At 41.5% G+C, this 22,199-nt stretch overlaps 2 protein-coding genes across 7 annotated transcripts in view; both read left to right on the forward strand.

The window, feature by feature from the left end:
* Nucleotides 1-770, forward strand: part of LOC127483279 (uncharacterized) — a 49,352-nt gene extending 48,582 nt beyond the window's left edge. Inside the window, exon 3 of the mRNA XM_070047770.1 lies at nt 629-770. Within this exon, the coding sequence (XP_069903871.1) occupies nt 629-640 (12 nt within the window). The 3' untranslated portion in view covers nt 641-770. The remainder of the gene's footprint in view (nt 1-628) is intronic.
* Nucleotides 771-9,437: 8,667 nt separating this feature from the next.
* Nucleotides 9,438-22,199, forward strand: part of LOC103350727 (rho GTPase-activating protein 20) — a 64,604-nt gene continuing 51,842 nt past the window's right edge. For 2 of the 6 annotated variants that reach the window (XM_070047768.1, XM_070047769.1), the window contains exons 1-5: nt 9,438-9,607; nt 12,519-12,683; nt 14,857-15,000; nt 17,458-17,499; nt 18,604-18,688. In XM_070047768.1, coding sequence (XP_069903869.1) covers nt 9,552-9,607; nt 12,519-12,683; nt 14,857-15,000; nt 17,458-17,499; nt 18,604-18,688 — 492 coding nt within the window. In that variant the 5' untranslated portion in view covers nt 9,438-9,551. The remainder of the gene's footprint in view (nt 9,608-12,518; nt 12,684-14,856; nt 15,001-17,457; nt 17,500-18,603; nt 18,689-22,199) is intronic. The other 4 variants (XM_070047765.1, XM_070047764.1, XM_070047767.1 and 1 more) reach the window with 2 other exon arrangements.

The raw sequence follows: 22,199 nt of genomic DNA on the forward strand, positions 1-22,199 counted from the left end.
TAGAGCTTTATATCATCTATGTGTTGCTGTACACTCTTGTGGGGTTTTTAATGTCCTATTTTATTTATTTAGTTGAAATTTAGAGTGACTAAGGACAGAGGGAGAGAGAGGGATGGAGAGATAGGTAGGTAGGTAGGTAGGTAGGTAGGTAGATAGATAGATAGATAGATAGATAGATAGATAGATAGAGATGTATACCTCAAAACCAGTGGTTCACTACCTAAATATCTACAAAAGACAGTACTGGACCAAGTCAGATCAAGATCCTAGAACTACAGCAGGGCTTCCCACATAAGTAGCAAGGGGCCCAAGTCCTTGGACCATAATCCATTGCTTTTCTAGGTTCTCTAGTAAGGAGCTAGATAGAAGGGCAGCTGGATCTCAAATCAGCATTCCAATATGGAGTATGGCATCACAAGTGATGGTGGACTAATCCACTGCAACATCAAGCAAACTTGTCTCAACCTCCTGTGCTGGGAGGCTTCCCTTATGTAGATGACATTTAAACCAAAAGCTGAGGAGTCACGGCTGACATCCACACATAGCTCTACACAGAAAATGCAGCATTCTAAGAGTGTGGGGGGGCCGCTGGTCTGGATTAGCTAACACTCAGTTTTTCTTATCTTAGGTAGAGGAATGAAAACCTGTTGCAGTTGAGCCCATCAACATCAGAAGTTGAGACTTAAACCACACCTGAACTTTGAGTGAGATCCTTTTCCTAGTGTTGTCAATCTGAGAAGCCAGCCTCTATGGGAAAGCTTAAGCAGAGTATACTCATCCATGAAATTTGGATTTTGCTGCATTCAAACAGAGAATATCAACAGTAAGTATTTTTTGTTCTATCTATTTACTTTTTGAAAGTCCGAGTGATGCACATATGCATACATATACACATATATGCACACACGGAGGGGATAGAGAAAGAGAGGTAGGTAGGTAGGTAGGTATGTAGATAGGTAGATAGATAGAGATATCAAAAATCTGTTCACTCCTCCAAATGCCTGCAACAGCTATGTCTGGGCCAGGCTGAAAAAAAGGATCATGGATCTACCCCTGGGTCTCCCACATGGGTAGCAATGAGCCCAAGAGCTTGAGGCATGATCCATCAGTCTCACAGGTACGTTTGCAGGGAGCTGGATTGGAAGCAGAGCAGCTGGGACTTGTACCACCATTTTGACTTGGGCATCACAAGTGGTGGCTTAACCCACTGTGACACCAGACTGGCTCAATGAGTGTTTTGTTTCTCATGCAGATTTGTAGATAGCTAGAGTGGGTCTATTTCACAGGTCTCATTCTGCCATTGGAGGGCTAGTGGCTACTCTGGACTCTTAAGATTAATTCAGAATCATTCACACTGCCTTTCGCCAACGTTTCCATATTTGCCATGTCTCATGGCCAAGCCAGAGAGTACAGTTGTCTCTCTGGTCCTTGAGGATTGGTTCCACTCACCTGTGGATACTAAATTCCAAAGATACATTCCTTACATATAATGGTATATTACTTCCATTTCATCTGCTCATATATTCCTGCATACTCTAGACCAACTCTGGATGACATTATATCTAGTACAGTGTAAATCGTTATACTGTTTTGGGGGGAGGACTGACAAGAAAAAGAATCTTTACATGTTCAGTTATCTTTCACTTTACTTGAGTAGCCTGAAACTTTACCTTGTAGCCTGAAACTGTCAGAGACAATATTGTGTGAGTGAATGACCATGGGTAACGTTAAGTGTTTGACCTGTTTTTGACCCAGTAGTTGTCATTTGCCAGCCTTGTAACAGATCACAATTTACTCTTGGGCACCACTATTCAGAACTCCCCTTGCTCAGAAAGTTGTTGATTTCTTTCAAGTTTAAGCTCTCTTGAAAAATATCATTATTTGTTTTCATCCATACCATCTCACGTTGGAGATTTCTCCAAATTTATGTCAATTCCATATTTATATTTATATATATTTATATTTATATATATTTAGAAAACTAAACCACAGCTTGCCATTTCTTTGAGGTATTATCTGGGAGAATTTTGATCTGAAACTTGGGCAGGAAGGTTTTTAAAAATGTAGCATTTTGCTTAGAGTGTATAAAAAGTCTCATAGTAGAACAAGGGTTCCATGCCTGTCTTGTTAATCATTTTCTCACTATATAAACATGCGTGCTGAACAGAAGCTGCCTTTATAATTAGAATGCAGTGAAGCTTCTTCTGTTCATTATCATGACCCTGTTTTTTTTTATTTTTTTTTTATTTTTTTTAACTTTTATTTAATGAATATAAATTTCCAAAGTACGATTTATGGATTACAATGGCTTCCCCCACATACCGTCCCTCCCACCCACTACCCTCCCCTTTCCCACTCCCTCTCCCCTTCCGTTCACATCAAGATTCATTTTCGATTATCTTAATATACAGAAGATCAGCTTAGTATACATTAAGTAAGGATTTCAACAGTTTGCTCCCACACAGAAACATAAAGTGAAAAATAATAGATGATTTTTTTTAAATGATGATGAAGAGCCGGCGCTGTGGCTCAATAGGCTAATCCTCCACCTTGCGGCGCCGGCACACCGGGTTCTAGTCCCGGTTGGGGCGCCGGATTCTGTCCCGGTTGCCCCTCTTCCAGGCCAGCTCTCTGCTATGGCCAGGGAGTGCAGTGGAGGATGGCCCAGGTGCTTGGGCCCTGCACCCCATGGGAGACCAGGAAAAGCACCTGGATCCTGGCTCCTGCCATCGGATCAGCGCGGTGCGCCGGCTGCAGCGGCGGCCATTGGAGGGTGAACCAACGGCAAAGGAAGACCTTTCTCTCTCTGTCTCTCTCTCTCACTGTCCACTCTGCCTGTCAAAAATAAAAAATAAAAAAAAAAAAAATGATGATGAAAACAGATCAGACCTATTGTCATGTTTAATCCCAGTGAGAGTCAAGCTGGGAGTTGATAATTTTTTTTTTTTTTTTTTTTTTTACAGAGGATCAGTTTAGTATACATTAAGTAAAGATTTCAACAGTTTGCACCCCCATAGAAACACAAAGTGAAATATATTGTTTGAGTACTCGTTATAGCATTAAATCTCAATACACAGCACATTAAGGACAGAGATCCTACATGAGGAGTAAGTGCACAGTGACTCCTGTTGTTGACTTTACCAATTGACACTCCTGTCTATGGCATCAGTAGTCTCCCTATGCTCCAGTCATGAGTTTCCAAGGCTATGGAAGCCCTCTGAGTTCTCCGATTCTTATCTTGTTTAGACAAGGTCATAGTCAAAGTGGAGGTTCTCTCCTCCCTTCAGAGAAAGGTACCTCCTTCTTTGAAGACCTGTTCTTTCCACTGGGATCTCACTCGCAGAGATCTTTTGCCAGAGTGTCTTGGCTTTCCATGCCTGAAATACTCTCATGGGCTTTTCAGCCAGATCCGAATGCCTTTAGGGCTGATTCTGAGGCCAGAGTGCTATTTAGGACGTCTGCCATTCTATGAGTCTGCTGAGTATCTCACTTCCCATGTTGGATCACTCTCCCCTTTATTTATTCCATCAGTTAGTGTTAGCAGGTACTAGACTTGTTTATGTGCTCCCTTTGACTCTTAGTCCTTTCATTATGATCAATTGTGAACTGAAATTGATCACTTGGACTAGTGAGATGGCATTGGTACATGCCACCTTGATGGGATTGAATTGGAATCCCCTGGTATGTTTTTAACTCTACCATTTGGGGCAAGTCAGCTTGAGCATGTCCCAAATTATACATCTCTTCCCTCTCTTATTCCCACTCTTATGTTTAACAGGGATCACATTTCAGTTAATTTTTAACACTTAAGAATAACTGTGTATTAATTACAGAATTAAACCAGTCATATTAAGTAGAACAGACAAAAAAACTACTAAGAGGGATAATGTATTAAGTTGTTCATTAACAGTCAGGGCTATGCTGATCAAGTCACCGTTTCCCATAGTGTCCATTAAAATATAGGCTCAGAGACCATTAGCATCATAGGGTACATATTCCCACAGAGACATTTTTCACTTCCTGCTTTCATTTGCAATTTAACTTCAATTGTAGTATTTAATATTTTCCCCATGTCGGGCCGGCGCTGTGGCTCACTAGGCTAATCCTCCGGGTTCTAGTCCCGGTCGGGGCGCCGGATTCTGTCCTGGTTGCCCCTCTTCCAGGCCAGCTCTCTGCTGTGGCCCGGGAGTGCAGTGGAGGATGACCCAAGTCCTTGGGCCCTGTACCCCATGGGAGACCAGGATAAGCACCTGGCTCCTGCCTTCGGATCAGCACGGTGCGCCGGCCGCAGCGCGCTGGCCGCGGCGGCCATTGGAGGGTGAACCAACGGCAAAGGAAGACCTTTCTTTCTGTCTCTCTCTCTCACTGTCTCTGCCTGTCCAAAATAAATAAATAAATAAATAAAATAAAATATTTTCCCCATGTCTTGCGTATGAAAGAACAGAATGGTGGTAGAATGCTACACTGTAACTCCTAAATTCCCAACAAGATGTGACTAATGCTGTCAGGTTTAAATAAGATGAATTTCTTCAAGCTCGTTAAGACTGTGATATTCAGCTTTTCTAGTAGGAAGTTCACATGGGGGATTTCACAATTCAAGAATATTAACACACTGAGTAAAGAGACACATGCTTTGTTGTTTCTAAGTTCTTTGTTTGAGTAATTTCATTTAATGTCATGCATTACTGAGGAAGCTGAACTGTGGGCTCGATGGGTATCCCAGTTGTGCTGTTGTTTGACATTTACATGGTCCCTTCCTTCATTCCGCAGCCAAGAAGTTCATCCTGTGGCTTCCCAACAAGCACATCCAATAAAGTGTTTCTGAACCATTTTTTTTCACCTTTTGCATCCTTTTAGCAATTGAGCATCCAGGACACAGAAGATTCCCTTCACATGCTTTCAAAATTTACCCATGTCTGATTGTGTGATTTCTATTTACACTTTCCTCAGGTATTCCACTATTAGATGATTGACTAAAGAATGGAAGGAAACAGAAGACAGAAGCCTTTATCTTAATCTTTCTTTGCTTAAAGAATCCACCAGGTAAGATCTGTGACTGGTGTGAAACTGAATTTTCTATCTACTCAGAAAAGTATTCAAATGAGCATCAGATCCAGAGAGTCCTTGAGGAATTCTGTTTGCTATTACTTGTAAATAATCTGTGAAATATGTGAAATTGTATTTCAAGTAATTTTGTTCACTATCACCATAATAAGCATTTATGTTGGAATAACTGTAGAATGGATACTCTCCTCTCTCTTTCAAATTTTTTATTTATATTTTGTAAAATTGGAACAGTAGGGATCCTTCCATTCTGCATGATTGAAAGCCAGCAGTATTTACTGGTGCCTATTTTTAAAGTGTACATAGAAAAGCTACCTTATATCTGTGAGTGTTGACAATTGTGTTCCAGTCTGGCCAAAACCTTGTGACCCAGCAATAAGATCATAATAAAACATCTAGGTAGGAAAATGAGTTGACCTTCTGATAACCCAAGTCAACTTTCGTTACTATGTTACCTATTTTTGTTCTCTATCATTGGATCTATTTTTAAATAAGAGAAACACGGTGTATTTTCAGTTATTTGTATGAAATACATTTTCATCTATGTTTGTTTGTGCCCTTTGCTATGCAACTTATTTCCACAAAGGGACTTAACCAGATCAAAATCTTTTTTTTCAATTGTCATTCATGTTCTGTGTTTGAAAGACAGAGAGGGTAACAAGTAGAGTTCTTGCATTTGCTGGTTCTTTGCTCAAGTTCCTGGAGTAGTGAGGGGGTAGATCAGGCTGATGCCAGGTTTAAAGAACTCAGCTCAGGTCTCCCACATTGGTGGCAGGGATCCAGGCACTTGAGCCAGCAATCCTGCCTCCTAGAAGGAGTATATGTAGTAAGGTGGAATGGGCAGTTGATCTGGGACTTGATACTGGCACTGTGGTAGAAGATGCTGGCATCTTAACTGCTGAGCCAAACACCCATTCTGAATCTATGTTGTCTTGGAATATTATCTGTGTACCCAAAACCCTGCAAGTATAAACTGGACAACCCCTAATCTAAGTCCATGCGAGAATACTATCTCAAACACCCTTGAAAACTGTCTACATATGGATATACTTGCTGGAAGCCAAGAGGTAGGTGTGTATTTCTTTGTGATAGAATAGTTCTTCTGATACCCAGCGAACCCCAGGGGGGGAACCATCAAGCAGAGCAACAGAGAAACCCTATCTAGACACTGAGAGAATACTTCCAGGGTTTCTGGAGTGCTATTTGTGGGTTCAGGCAGGCATCAGGGATTGAATTATCCTATTCCACTCTTTATCTCACACTTCATCACAACAGTTTGAAAGTCATTATCTTCTTTTTACAGATACAAGAACTGAGATACGGAAATATTAAGTAGTTTGCCAAAAGTCAAACATCCATAATCTATCTCCAGTCCTAATTCCAAAGACCCTATTATTTTACCATCTGCCCTTGCCTCCCAGAGGTGAGGTGACAGGAGAGGGTCCCCTGCATCAGCACACAAGCTATGTACATCTCATTCCAAGTTGGAGAAGTGAAGACCAGGCAGTTAAAATATTTGTGTATCCTATTGCCAGTCTACTCTATGAAGACATAAGGAATGGAGTAACTAACACCTTGCTCCCTCAGCACTGTTTCAATAGGCAGTATTCTGAAAAAATCTTTTTCATGAGATGTTGCCTTGAGTAGTTTATGAGCCCAGGGTATTATAGTCATAGCATCACTAATTTCTTCCATCATGATTTTCTTCTCTCATTCCTTTATGCATTTTTGTAGCCAAATTGTGTGTTTAATTTGTGTTTAACATATTATCCTATCCCCCTCTGCTCTGTTTCAATCAACTTGAGAAATAGACATGGGAACTAGGAGATCTGATTTAATGTGTATATTATCATCAACATTATTCCTTTCTTTAGGAAGGCTGAGTAGGACATGCTTTATCACTTTATCCTCCATTTTGTGATTTCTTTTGCTCTTTTCTATAAACTGTGGGAATGATGATTAATATTGGGAGCCTGATTTTCCACTGTGGTGTTGGAACTCTGCCTTGAATGAAAAGATAGATGACAGATGTAGCTAGAAGCAGCATTTCAGGGTGCACTTAGATATTTTACAATGGTTTTGATTTGTTCAAAAATGTTCGCAAATATTGTTCATTTTATGGACTTAGTTTTGTGACAGCACTTCCAATTTGGTGTTCCAGAATTCACTCATCTCAATGAAGTACCTGCCTTGTGCCAAGGTCCTGAGAGGTAAAATATGACTTCCTATTCTTGCCAGCAGAGGGCAGCAAAGAACACTGGAGCAGGTGCTTGATATCAGCTACTGAGGATGTTTCCCTTGGTGGAGGCAAAGATGAGGGTGTTCAGAGGACCAACATGAGAAAGGATAATTACAGGGATCCAGGAGGGAGACCAGAACATATGGGGAGTGTAAGGTTCTCCCAAAGGCTCATAAACTGCCAGCACAAGTAGACATCTGGAGAGTCATTGATTATAACCTTTTCTTGGTATTGATTGCTATTCCCAGCCTGTCTGATGCCAAGGTGTGGCTGGCTGCCTAAGGTAACAGTCAACTAAAAGCATATCTGGGCACTAATACAAACTGGCTGCCTGAGAGTTATCAACAAGCTGCCCACAGAGGCTGAGGGGTCCAGAAGCAGCCTTGTGAGGGTGAAGGATGAATGGGTGGAGGGCTCACCAAATCCAGCTGCAGAAGATACTGAGGCCCTGGGTACATGCCAGAAGATGATTCTGTGAAATATATATACGTACATATGTATATAATACTAAGGATATTTTCCCCTTGTCGTGGGGGTGGGGGGCACTGTTAGCTATGGAAACACTGTGTGATTTAGGAATTAGACAGTTCTCACTTTACCAACTGTTAGGTATCTGGCCCCCAGTCACACAACTTCACTGAGCTTCAGTTTCTCCACCTGTCAAATGGAATTAATAATTTTTACCCCAGAAGCTGATGTTGAGCAAGGGGATGCTGTATATAAACTACCTTGCAAGAAGCTTGATGTTTTGTAGTTGCTAAATGGATTTCATTGCGTGACATATTCTCCCTCCTTTCTCTGTGGCCATGGACAAACATCCATGATACTGTTCACTATTTTGGAAAATAATGTCTCCCTGTCTTTTCTAAGCATCCTTGGTATTAAGCAAGAATTATTATGTGAGTTAGCTTGCTAAATTTTCTATACTGTTATCCCATTTTATAGTTGCGGCAGTCCTTTGAGGTGCACTATCACCTCTGTTGTGCAGGTGGAGACACTGAGACTCTTCTAGAATAACTCCTTTTACCAGCACCCTTTACATGGCGAATGCTGAAGGGGGGTTCAAAAACTACATAGTTTGGTTGCAGCCCTCCTGCCAGTGTTGCTACAAAACCTTCTTTCCTGTGTAGATAGTTCATCACCCATTTACTTTTTTTAAGGTTTAATTTATATTTATGTATGTATGTATATATATTTGAGAAAATCAGCTTTGAAGAACCCAAGAATAGTGCATCCTTTGTGAGCACTTAGACATTACTATAGCTTATGAGACATAGATAACATCCTCCACTTAATACATTAAAATAAAGTAAATCTTTGCAAACAAGTTTTACTATTAACTCTCATAATCCAACAATTTGAGGACAGAGGTCCTGCATGGGAAGTTAATGCACAGTGACTCCTGTTGTTAATTTCACAATTAACACTCTTATGTGTGTTGTGAGAGATCACCCATTTAAACACTTAAGGGGGAAAATTGAATAAAAGAATTTTGTGTTTGTGATACGTTAAAATAATCTCATAATTGACACAGCATCACATTGATACTATCTCTTCATTTGGTATTTAGGGCCGAAAGGTCATTGTTCAATGACAGAAATGAAAATAGACTGCTATGGTCGGAGTTCTTCCCCCACCCACCCAATTCTCCTGTTGAAGCCCTTACCTCTTTCTCTTTCTATGCCATGCAAGGACACAGTATGAAGATGGTTGTCTATAAGCCAGGAAAAGAGGCTGAGTCAATGGGGTCCCGTGCTCTTGGACTTTCAACCTCCAAAACCGTCAGACTAGTAAACTTCTTTCTTTGACACATTACCTAGCCTAAGGGGTTTTGCTACACGAACAGAAAATGGGTGAATCATGTATTTATTTTAATGTTGTACATATTATTTTTGTATAAAATATTATATAATTATACTAAAATATGCAAAGGAATAATATTGCACTATAGCTTTGAAATATATTGCCGCTTGGGCAAACTGGAGGAAAGATTGCCAAAATCTCTCTGTGTTTCTTACAACTGCGTGCAAATGAACCATCATCTCAGTTTAGTTTTGAAGAATTGAATGATGGTGCCAAAATCTAGAAAACCAATATATCACTTTAAGAGTTTGTCAGTTATGGCATGAGCCTTAGAACCTTGACATCACAATGATGGGTGATCTTGACTACTGTGGAACCCACAGTCTTCAGGGACTTGTTCATAGTCTCTGTTGAGGAGTATAGACAGAGTCAAGGGTTGTGACGAATGGAGAGTAATGCTGTCAGAGCTTTTGGAAGTCATCTGCCAGTCCCCAGCGCAAGGTAGCCTTTTCCTATACTACTTGTGATCATTTAAGCAGACTGGTCGCCGCAGGAAGAGTTCTGTCCTGTTTTCCCTAAAACAGAGGAAGTAATTCCTGACTTTGGTGCTGGTTTCATGAGAAGCTACTTTTGTTCTTTGATTTAGTGCTACTGAGCTCAAAAGAGCAGGCTTTGTACTATCAGGGGAGACACTTCCTTGGCTTCATGGCAAAGAGTTTTCTCTGGAAAGATCTCGAAAGAGGCTGTCCTGTTTATGAAAGAGTTTTATGTTCTGCTCAGTCTAACTGGTTTTACCTATTATGGCCACAGAGCCCCGTTGGTACATGGTCCTAACTCAACCAGTTATATCTAAGCCTGTCTGATGTTAAGAAATGTTTGTGGATGTTTCCAGTATTATTTCATGTTGTCTAGCACTTCTCTCCCCTCACCTCCCAGTTTGAACACTAATTTAGATAAGATGGGAAGCATTTTACTAAGTGGGAATCAATGTATATCCCTATTAATGTAAATTATCATGCTAACAGGGGACCACGTTACAATGACTTCTTTACCAATCGCTGTGTCATTTTGTTTTACATGTGATAGGCTGAAAATTGCCTTGTGTTCCCTCTTCTGAAACCATGTTTTAAGAGCTTGGTGAGTGACAGCTGTGGTGTCCATCTTAGTGTTCTTTACAGAGGGCAGTGTGGTAGTTGAATGGAAATACTCTCTTTAGGGATGTAAACTGCTTTAGAATATCAGGGGTATGTGCTTTAATTTTCCTTTGAAAAGGCAGAATACATGCCTGTTGCTTTTACTTAGAATGAATTAGCAGCAGATATGTATGGAGAACTTCACAGTTGAAGAATGCTTTTGATATTTTACTTTAACTTGCACTAAAACCAGGTAGATTGATATTATTGTTCCAGATTACATGTTCTCTTTTATGATATATGTTCCCTTTCATACACAGCCAGTTAGAAACAGTCAGACTCTGAAATTTTCAATAATCTTCAGTACTTTCTTTTCTTATTCTTAAAATTTATCTATTAAGGGATACAAATTTTCATAAGTACAACTTTAGGAGTATAGTTATTCTTCTCACTATATCAGTCCTCCCACCACACTCCCATGCCTCGTCCCCCTCACTCTCCCCTTCCCAGTTCTATTCTCCATTAAGATTCATTTTCAGTTAACTTTGTACATAGAAGACCAACTCTATATTAAGTAAAGATGTCAACAGTTTTCACACATACACACACGCACACATATATACATACACAGACTGTTTGAAAACTGGTTTTACAGTTAACTCTCAATACAACTCATTGAGGACAGAGGTTCTGCATGGGGAGTCAGTGCACAGTGACTTCTGCTGTTAATTTAACAATGAACACTCTCATGGATGACGTCAGTGACCACCCGAGGCTCTTGAAATGAGCTGTCTAGGCTATGGAAGCCTTTCTTAATAGAAAACGTTTATTTCAGAAATACAAATTTCAAAAGGACAACTTTTGGATTATAGCGTTTTTTTCCCCTATGGACAAGGCCATAAGCAAAGTGGAAGTTCTCTCTTCCCTTTAGAGATAAGTACATTCTTTTTTGATTGCCACTTTTTTCCACTGGGGTCTCACAGAGATCATTCATGTGGACTATGTTTTTGCCACAGTGTCTTGGCTTTCCATGCCTGAAATGCTCTCACAGACTCTTGATCCTCAATACTGCCAAGTGCACACTAGCAGAATCTTTCGTATGCACATTTTTGCTAGCTGTGTATTCAACAGAATTTCAGCTTTTTCTTTCTCATGCTCCTCAGACATGTTATAGCCTTCGCTTATTGCTGATTGCAAATCCGCATTCAAATTTTTAGATGCTTATGGCAATGGCACCTAGTCTCAGGAAGCAACATTCTTTTTGTTAAAATAATAGAGGTACAACAATGACCAGAAACAGAGAGATTGAAAACCACAGGAATTCCTTGTTACAGACCTGTAGGGCACAGGTTTATTTGGGATTCTCTGGGTCCACTTCATAGGGTCCTCTAAGCTTGGTCCACGTGTTGGGAGATTGCTCTGGGCTAGGATCTGCTTCTGAGTTATTTCAGAACATTGGCTGAATTCCCTTACTTGTAGTTGAGGTACCTTCCTCCTCCAGCTGTCACCTGGGGGCTGACTGTATCTAGTCTTATGTTTCTGTGTAGCTCCTGCCCATATGATAGATTCATTCTCCCTTGCCCTTCAACTCTCTCTGGCTTCCCCTTCTGTACCATGTCCTGAGTCAATGTAGATGATAATCTCTGATTTGGGGACCTCTTGGGGGTTAGTTTAGGCCTCCTAAACTAGGGAATGTCGTCTCCCTGTTTGAAGGTTCATCACATTCATTCTGTCTTCACAGTTTCTTTTTGCAGATAGCACAGTCATAGGCTGCAATCATTAGGATGTGAGGCTTTTGGATGGGTTGTTTTAGAACCCTCTGTGTACCACAGACTTTGTGGAAAACATCCCTTCCATCATTCCACCAGCAGTTGTCCATGGTTACCAAGACCTCCATGTTAGTAAGTCCAATGATGAGTCCTCAGTAACCACCTGCCTTACCTTCCATAGCGTTTGATGGGAGTGATGGCTCCCTTCTTGTTATCCTCTCAGTTCTCCACTTACCTGACACCTCTTGGTCTGAGCGGCTGTCTTCTTTTGCACGCCTGTAAAATGATACTTGCCCTAGGTTCTCCCTTGGATGTGTTCCCTGTCCAACTCTCTCAGTGCCACCTGCTCTTTGAGACCTGTAAAACCTGAAACCCCATTGGCATCTGTAGTTGGAGATCCTTGTCTGCGGAATTGAGATGACAGTTTTATCATGTGTCACTCCTAATGATTGGCATCAAACTAGTCTGTGACCATTGACTACCTACTCTTTGGTGTTTGCTGTTGAGCAGGGACGATGATTTTCAAGAGGCTGGAGCTTCAAAGGATGCAAGTGCTTCAAAGGGACGTGTCCAAAGACTACTGGTGTACGGTCCGATAAAGTTAAGAACGGGTAATAAGAAAACAAAGCATGAGGCTTTTTTGTTCAAGGACGTACTGAAAATCTCGAACATTCGGTAGGTACATATGCTGCATGCTATCCTGATCATCGTGAAATGTATTGTCTCTAACAAAATTCATTTTCATGCACTCTTTCTCAGCAAGTAGCATGTTTTTACTTTGTTTTTGCCGGTGGTTTCATTCTTCACTTATTAAACAAGTAGTCATGGAAGTTTTATTCTGTATTGTGCCCCTGTAGACAGTGGAATCAAGAATGGGAGAGACAGGGTTCCTCTCTCTCTCTTTCTGAACATTTATTTATTTATTTTAAAGGAAGAGTTAGAGAGAGAAGGGCGGGGGAGAGAGAGAGACAGAGACAGAGAAAGTCTTCCATCCGCTGGTTCACTCTCCAGATGGCAGCAAACATCGAAGCTGTGCCAGTTTGAAGCCAGGATCCAGGATCCAGGAGCTTCTTCCAGATCTTCCACATGGGTACAGGCGCCCAAGGACTTGGGCCATCTTCTAATGCTTTCCCAGGCCATACCAGAGAGCTGTATTGGATGTTGAGCAGCCGGGACTTGAACTGGCACCCACATGGCATGCTGGCACTGCAGGCAGTGGCTCTACATGCTATACCACAGTGCTGGTCCCAGGATTCTTCTTTCTTGAGACTTGCCTAGAGATGATAAAACTAAGAAAGAGACAATTGAAGATTGTAATAATATGCATCTGATAGTAGGAAATAAACAGTGCCATGTGGAGAGTGTCAGAGAAGAGTCCCACTAGGGTGCCTATGTGAGGTAGAACATTGAAACCATTCCTCTGGTGTGAGAACCAGCCACCTGTTCTATAGACTGGGTGTCCCAATTTGCCTGGCTGAGGGGACTGCAGGCCATTTTGTATGCAGCTTGACCCTTTGGGAGCAGGGCTTTAGCAAGGCTGATGTTTCTGGAGCTCATTGTAATTGACCAGGTCAGAGGTGAGACTGAATAAGTGCTCAGGGTTCTGGTCACAGAGGATCTTGACAGATCCCAGTAAGGGGTTGAGGAATTCCTTTGTAGGGGTTTCCTTATGGAAATGACCATATCAGGTAAATATTGTAGTATATCACTGTGACTGCTGGGAGATAATGGATTGGAGAGCTGGCAACAATATAGGAGGGAGACTATGTCCTGGAGATGATAACCCAGATCACCGATACCAAGGACCCCAACTTGGGAGGGACAGTGAAATCAAAAGGTACAGGAGGCAGATTTGGTGTGCCGGTTGGAGATAGACACCAGAGGATGTCCCGGGTGCTTGGGCCCTGCACCCGCATGGGAGACCAGGAAGAAGCACCTGGCTCCTGGCTTCGTATTGGCAGCGCACCGGCCATAGCGGCCATTTTGGGGGTGAACCAATGGAAGGAAGACTTTTCTCTCTCTCTCTCTCACTCTCTCACTGTCTAACTCTGCCTGTCCAAAAAAAAAAGGGGGGGGGGCGGGAATTTGAAATAAGCTGTCTTTAGAGAAGGAGTGGAGAGGGTCCCCTCTGCCACCCGGCCAGGATCAATTTGAATATTTATAGCATCTTTCACGGGCTGGAGAAAATCATCAACTTAAAAATTTAGCCTGCTATGGATTTGTTGAATTTTGAATCCAGCTTGCAGTTAGTTGCCTTGGCAGTGCCAGCCTCAATGACTTCACAGGCTTTGTACAGCCCAGGGACCAGACATTCACCATCCCAGCTTTCAAGATGAAAAATTTGTATAAGAATTAAGATTCAAATGTATTTGTAATATCTGAAACTAAGGTTATTCCAAGATTATGTATGTATAGTCTATCTCTGTGAAGAAGAAAATTTTATAAATAATTCATCCATGATTTAATCTTTGTTCAACCCCTCAGACACTCTGTTGAAGTCAATCAGATGTGCATGACCAGAGAATGAGTGATTCTCTTAAAATGTAACACCTTTAAAATATAGAGTATGGCCTCAAGTCCATAGTCAGCATTCAGAAAGAGACCAGTCCATGTGTTGCCACTGGCTGCCGTTAATCTTGTGTGGGTGGGCCCCTTGTGGGCCAGCCTTCACTGAGCACATGCTTTTGTCAAGGTCCACCTGACTCTTGCCTGTGCTGTGCACTGAGAGGGAATAGATGGATGTGAGCTGTTCTTGGTTATGGAACATGGAGAATCGGGGTTTGCTCAGGAGAGGATGTGCTCTCATTACATTTAAGAAAAAAATCATCTTTCTTGATGATCTTTTTAGGTACAGCAAAAATATGTACTACAAATATGTAATCCCTGTCAATGAAATATGGATTTCCAAATGCATTGTTGAGGAAGGTGATACCAGTGCCTCCAGGTGCCTGAATATTGGCTGGCCCATGGCAAATTATAGGGCCAAGTTCTTGTAAGTATCACTGCTGAGTCTTGTAATTTTACTTTGATATGGAAGGATATAACCCTTATTGCCTTTTCTAACAAAGATAGAAAAATGCACCTAAATTTTCTTCCAAACTTTTTTTTTGGGGGGGGGGGAATTGTAAGCATTTTAATTTGATCCTGTAATAATCTGCTGCCTCACACTTTGACTTCCAGCCATGGCACTTGTATGACACATATTTTCCCCAAGAGGTTTTGATGTGCCAATATATGTGGAGAGGATGAAATAATGGAAACTGTTGGAATGATTGCTTTGGTCTGGAGCAATGGTTTTCCAAGGGCTCCATGAGCTACTTGGGGAGTGGGTATTTTGGATTAATAAAATTAGATTTGAGAGAGCAAGGCTCTGGGGCCCCTCTCCAATATCCTCTAGCCTCTAGGTCTAGGCTTTTGTGTGTTTCAACTAGTAGAGTAGATCAATTCAGCTTGAAAAAGTCCTTTTATTCTCCCAAAGTAATGCCCTAAAGAAATAATACTTGATTATACAAATTAAATTATATCCTGGGTTGCTAGAATTGCTATTTGGTGTCTTCAGTGATACGGCCACCTGAAACAAAGATTTGATTCATGGGATGTGGGTGAGTTTTCCAAGGCCCATTTTGAGGCTGGTATGAGGAAAGGAAACAGGGCTCCATTTCCTAGACATCATGTGTCTATGTTTTTGTGTACCACAGGTACATTGCAACCCCTGCCTGCTGCTCTGAACAGGCACAAACCGTATGGCCTGTGTGTTTTTCACATAGACAGTTCATCCCAGGCACTTAGTGCTCTTTTTTGCTCTCCTCCTCTCCTCACTCCCTCCAGGTCTGTCAGGTCATATTGAAGTTGATACAATGGAGATATATCCAAACTATTAATTAACTCAGTTCTGTGATGGAACTGCTTGCAAATATTACTGAGAAGAAAGACATGCTTATACCACTGTCTGCATGTCTTCTTTGCCGTGACAAATTTTCTCCCTAGGTTCTCAGATTCTATTGCTTAATGTCTTCTTAATCTTGCAGGTGAAAGGAAGCTGCCTATTTGGGCATATGTGGTGCCTTTGATGAGGAGTTCCACTAGACAGTTTTTTGAATAAGGGAGAAACGTGGGCACGAGGTGGACATAGGCTATATTGGCTGTGAAGCTGTGTAAACACATACAACACATTTACAACAATGCCCAGCACCGAGTACATTTGCTGTTGGCTGTTATCACTCTTATGCAAATTTGCATAAGTAACCAGTGGTGTTCAAGTCCATATGAAGGTGGAAAGTCAAGGAAATGTCCACTTTGCTGTGGAAGCGTGGAAGCATGTCCTGAGAAGGCATAGAAATGCAGCGTGGAGGAGCTCTTGCTGGTAGAAATAGGAAATGTGGCAGCCCCTGCAGAAAAACCTGTTGCTTCCATGAGTTCAATGTAGGATGACCACAGGACTGAGCAATTCCACTCTGGAATATAGGTCCAAGAAAAGTGTAAACATATATACACTCTATGTTCCTAACTCTGACTTTTGGGCACAAATGTTCCTAGCAGTGTTGATAATTAGAGCCAGAAGTTAGCAACAAATCACATGTTCATGACCTGATGAATGGATAGTTATGATGTGGTGTGGGATCTGGGGGTGGTGGAGAATAGGGCGTGGCTGCTTACTAGAGAGCAGGGTTTGCTCTTGGGATAATGAAAATATTCATGAGCAAGGTATTACAGATGCTGCCGGCACAGGACCCAGTCATATAAATGGTCAGTTTTATTTTCCATGTAGTTAATCCCTCCCCAGCTGTTTTGAATGCTAGTAAATTATAAGCCCATGTATGTTTGAGACTGCAGATCTTTTTCACTTTGGATTTCAAATACATTAATGATGTAGCAGAAAGGATATAAAACATTAGTCACCAAACACTAGGTGCTTTGACATCCTTCAGCACATCATAGCACTAAAATTATTTTCTAGGTATTTATTTGACATCTGACAATTCTGCAGCCTCTGTGAAGTACAGTGCTATGGATTTCCCCCCTAAAGTGAGCCCAGAGCATGCCATTCACATGCCCAGTCTCTTCAGTATGACCTAATCTGATCATAATGCTTTTTCCATTGGAATAGCACTTCAAGCTACAAGAGCACTCTGAGGTTTAATGACCTCCACTTTCAATGGTGGATACTGAGACTCATGTCAGTTCAGTGACTCCTGTGATCACTGAGCTAGCATCCCATAGTTGCAATCCAGAGTTTCATTTCAGGTCAGCTTCTCCTTCCCTTTAAGAACTCTTTCCCATCACTGTAACGTTGCTGTACAAGAGCAGACTCCACCCAGAGCCCTTGTTACACCTGAGTCCCCGTCACCCACAATTGCCTGCTGGTGTGTTTATCTGCAATGGTAGTCTTAATCAGATGGAATTAGTCTTTTATGTAGCTTACTATTTTCTCTGACTTCTCTGCTTGCAGCTCCAGGACCTTTATGAAAAAATGGGAACGATTGCTGGACAGGTATTTCCCTAGCATACACATTTTGAATCTTTAGTTTGTGATAGGAGGCATAAATCTCTGCAAGCAGTGCCCCTACATGATTCCCACTTAAAAATACTCTTAGATGATCTTGCAATCCTTGGTTCCTCTACATGTGCTGTAAGTCATGTTCCCTCATTCACATGAATGTTCTATTCACTGTTGAATAAGTTCAAGATATATCTTTCATCTTTCCCTCCGTACAGCCTATGGAACAGAGCTAACAATATTCCCAATATGTATTAAATGTCTGTAAATGTAGCTAGTACTGATCTACTCAGTGCTCTACTGAGTGAGTCTGAAAGCACCTGTTGCTTCCTACACTTGAAGCCATGAAGGTGGTCCGCATAGGAAAACTTTGAGGGGTGGATCTGCTGCCCAAACCACACATCAAGACACTCCCTGTTATTTTCCAGGCCATGCCGTCTTTCCCAGAATTATTTTCCTACTCATCTGGTTTTGTTGTTGTTCTTGTTTTGGCTTTTTAAAGATTTATTTATTTATCTGTTTGAGAGGTAGAGTTACAGAAAGAAGGAAAGGTGGAGGGGAAGCTCTTCCATCCACTGGTTCACTCCCCAAGTGGCCGCAATGGCTGGAGCTGGGCTGATCTGAAGCTAGGAGCCAGGAGCATTTTCCTGGTCTACTGTGGAGCTACAGGGGCCCAGGCCTTGGGCCATCTTCTACTGCTTTCCCAGGTCCTAGCCAGGAGCTGGATTGGAAGAGGAGCAGCAGGGACTGGAACCGGTGCCCATGTGGGATGCTGGTGCCACAAGCGGTGATGTTACCTCGTATGCCATAGCAATGCCACTCCTCATCTTTTGACCTTGCTGAGAAGTTCTACAAATCTAAATATAAATAATATAAAAATTATTTATAGATAAATATAAATATTTATATCCTGTAAGTATGCTGTAGATATCTGTGCACAGAAATACATATGTATGTGTCTGTATCAGTATATGTATTCGCTAGCTCAAACAAGAGTTTCGTGTGTGTGTGTATATATATATACATATAAATGATGAGAAATATATAGAGAAACATTCGCTAATTCATTAATTTTTGTTTCTTAATGATTTTGATTAGGTGTATAACTGAGTCGAAAGAGAAAGATCAAAAGCAGACCACACTTCTGCAGATAGAAGTAGATCCCGTTAGCAACATTCCTTATGTAAGTGTGTTTCGGACTCAACATTTTAAATTCCAGTTCCTGACTGAAAGAGAGGTAGAGACAATGGGGATAGAGGTTTTAGGTAGAGAAACAGATAGAGATCAAGAAGTATGGGAAGAGGAACAATATAATGGAACAGAGGAGAGGAGAGAGGAGGGGATGAGAAGAAGAGGGAGGAGAGAGTGAGATTGGAGTGACAGAGAGAGATGGGAGAGTGAGAGTATTCAGAAGGGAACATGGAGAAATATATCTTCACCTACACATGCAATTTTTTTGTGTACATAAAAAGTAAATGTTAGGTTATATGAAGCATTGAGAATCCATGATAACTCAATGCTTATGCTTAGAAAGAATATTTCCTGTTAAATATCCACAAAGTTTCATGTTTTCATAAAGTGTTTTTCCCAAGCCAGTATTCTGGGAATTAAATATTTCTCTTCATTTGTCACTACTTTCAAACAGTTGTTTTGTTTGTTCCCAGTTTTTCAGTATTTATTTCATATTAAAATATTTTTATTTATTTGGAAGGAATTTTAAAACCCTGAAATGTGTGAAAGAGTGATAGGAATATCACATCCAGATGTGCTGATTTGATAACATCTTGTCCTATTTTTGTTCCATAATTTGTTTTCTCTGTCTCTCTCTTGATATGTGTCTGGCTATGCTTCTTTCTGAAGGCAGTTACATATGCTGCATGCCTTATCTTCGAATACCTGTGTATTCCCAAGATCAAGATATAGTCTTAGATAAACACCATACAGTCCTCACCTGGAAATTGAGCATTGGTATAAATAATATTGTCACCTGTTGTTCATTTCATGTTCCAATTGACTGTTTGCTCTACTAATGCTCCCTTTGTGGAACAGAATCCACTCTCTCAGTTAGGTGTTGCATTGAGCTGGTTACGTCCCATACCAAAGTCTGTCAGGATTGAATTAAACTTGAAGGGGTGAACCTTTGGAGAGATCGGTGTGTGTCTTCCTCATTTTTGTATGTTGTAGGGAAGAATAGCTTCAGTTGGATCACATTTGATTTCTAAAATTATGACACCCTAGCCCAGATCTTCATAACGGTGACCATGATAACAGTGATACACCATTTGACTTTTTTGTTTACAGCAGCTTCAGATCACAAAACATGGTATTCGCAGTGGAAAAAGCCTAGTCCAACACAGCCATTTCCCAGCAGCTAATCAGAGCCAGGCATCTTTTATGAGCTGTTTTCCATAACCACAGGAATTACTTGAAGAAGTTGAGAATGGAGTTCTCCTGTAGGGAGGAGCACCCTTGTCTCAACCTGCTTTGGTTTTAGTTGTGGCAAATGGTTGCTCATCCTGGAATTTTTCAAAATCAAATTCATTTATGTATGGTTTTCATAAAATAACCATACCTAATGCTATTCATTCACACTTGAAAATCTGAGTTTTCTCTAATTTTATCTTGATTTTATCTTACAGAAACTTGCCATTTCCTGTAGTAAAGTTTTGGTGCCAACCAATTTTCTAATTTGCTTTCATCCAAAAATGTGTAGATTTCAGCTTCACCTTTTTTTTTTTTAAAGATTTATTTATTTATTTGAAAATCAGACTTACACAGAGAGAGGAGATGCAGAGAGAGAGAGAGAGAGAGAGAGGTCTTCCATCTGATGGTTTACTCCCCAGTTGGCTGCAATGGCCAGAGCTGCACGGATCTGAAGCCAGGAGCCAGGAGCTTTTTCCAGGTCTCCCACACAGGTGCAGGGGCCTAGGGACTTGGGCCATCCCACTGCTTTCCCAGGCCACAGCAGAGAGCTGGACTGGAAGCGGAGCAGCCAGGTCTTGAAATGCCAGCACTTCAGGCCAGGGCGTTCACCCACTGCACCACAGTGCCGGCCCCTCAGCTTCACTCTTGAAAGGTAGTTTTGCTGAACCTGGAAAGAATATCCTAGCTACTATTTCTCTCTCTACGCCTTGCAGATATTCCACTGTGTTCTGATCACGATGCTTTCTGATAGCTTGAGTGATCCATGGTGACTGTCTTATTTGCCTATTTTTCTGTCCCTGCTTTCAGGATCTATGTTCCTTCTCTGACTTACAGTAATATGACCACAGTGTGCCAAAACATGGTTTTCTTTGAATCTATTTTGTTTGATATTTTCTGAGTTCCTTTAATTTGTAACTTTTTAAAAAAGATTTATTTATTTACTTGAAAGAGTTACACAGAGGGAGAAGGAGAGGCGCAGAGAGAGGTCTTCCATCTACTGGTTCACTCCCCAGATGGCTGCAACGGCTTCCGATCCAAAGCCAGGAGCCAGGAGCTTCCTCCGGGTCTCCCAAGCTGGTGCAGGGGCCCAAGGACTTGGGCCATCTTCTGCTGCTTTCCCAGGCCACAGCAGAGAGCTGGATGGGAAGTGGAGCAGCCGGGACTTGAACTGGCACCCATGTGGGATGCGGGCATACAGGCAGCGACCTTACCCACTATGCCACAGCACCAGCTGCTAATTTGTAACTTTTTATTTTTGTCAAATTTGGGGAAATTTCACAGTGCCTGCAAACATTTTTTCCTTCTTGTAGGCAGCAAATAGATGGGTTTTGTTTGTTAATCCATTCAGCCAGTCTGTGTCTATTAACAGGGGATTTGAAGGCATTTACATTCAAGATGACTGTTAATAAGTAACTACTTTGCCCTGCCATTTTCCCAAAAATATTCCTGTTTTTTACGTTGAATTTCCTTTGAACTTTTACTGAGGGATTTTCTTCCTTTACCTTCTTTTGTAGTGATGACCATGTTTCTGTGTGCAACACATCCTTAAGCATCTTTTGTACGGCTGGATGGGTGGTGATAAATTCTTTGAATTTCTGTTTGTTATGGAAGGTCTTTATTTCACCTTCGTTCATAAATGAGATCTTTGCAGGTATAATATTGTTGGATGACATTTTTTTTCTTTTAAGCATTGGAGTATATCTGGCCATTCTCTCCTCGCTTGTAGGGTTTCTGATGAGAAGTCTGCTGTGAGTCTAACTGGAGATCCTCTAAAAGTACTGTGGCATTTCTCACATGCACATTTTAGAATCTTCTCTTTCTGTTTTACTGTGGTGAGTTTGATTACAATGTGGCATGATGAGGATATTTTCTGGTTATGTCTATTAGGAGTTTCGTGTGCTTCCTGTACTTAGATGTCCCTTTCTTTCTCCAAACTAGGGAAGTTTTCCATTATTATTTCTTTTTTTTTTTTTTTTTTTTTGACAGGCAGAGTGGATAGTGAGAGAGAGAGACAGAGAGAAAGGTCTTCCTTTGCCGTTGGTTCACCCTCCAATGGCCGCCGCAGCCAGCGCGCTGCGGCCGGCGCACCGTGCTGATCCGAAGGCAGGAGCCAGGTGCTTATCCTGGTCTCCCATGGGGTACAGGGCCCAAGCACTTGGGCCATCCTCCACTGCACTCCCTGGCCACAGCAGAGAGCTGGCCTGGAAGAGGGGCAACTGGGACAGAATCCGGCGCCCCGACCGGGACTAGAACCCAGTGTGCTGGCGCCG

Source organism: Oryctolagus cuniculus, chromosome 8 (genome assembly GCF_964237555.1).
Source record: "Oryctolagus cuniculus chromosome 8, mOryCun1.1, whole genome shotgun sequence".
Taxonomy (NCBI): Eukaryota; Metazoa; Chordata; class Mammalia; order Lagomorpha; family Leporidae; genus Oryctolagus; species Oryctolagus cuniculus.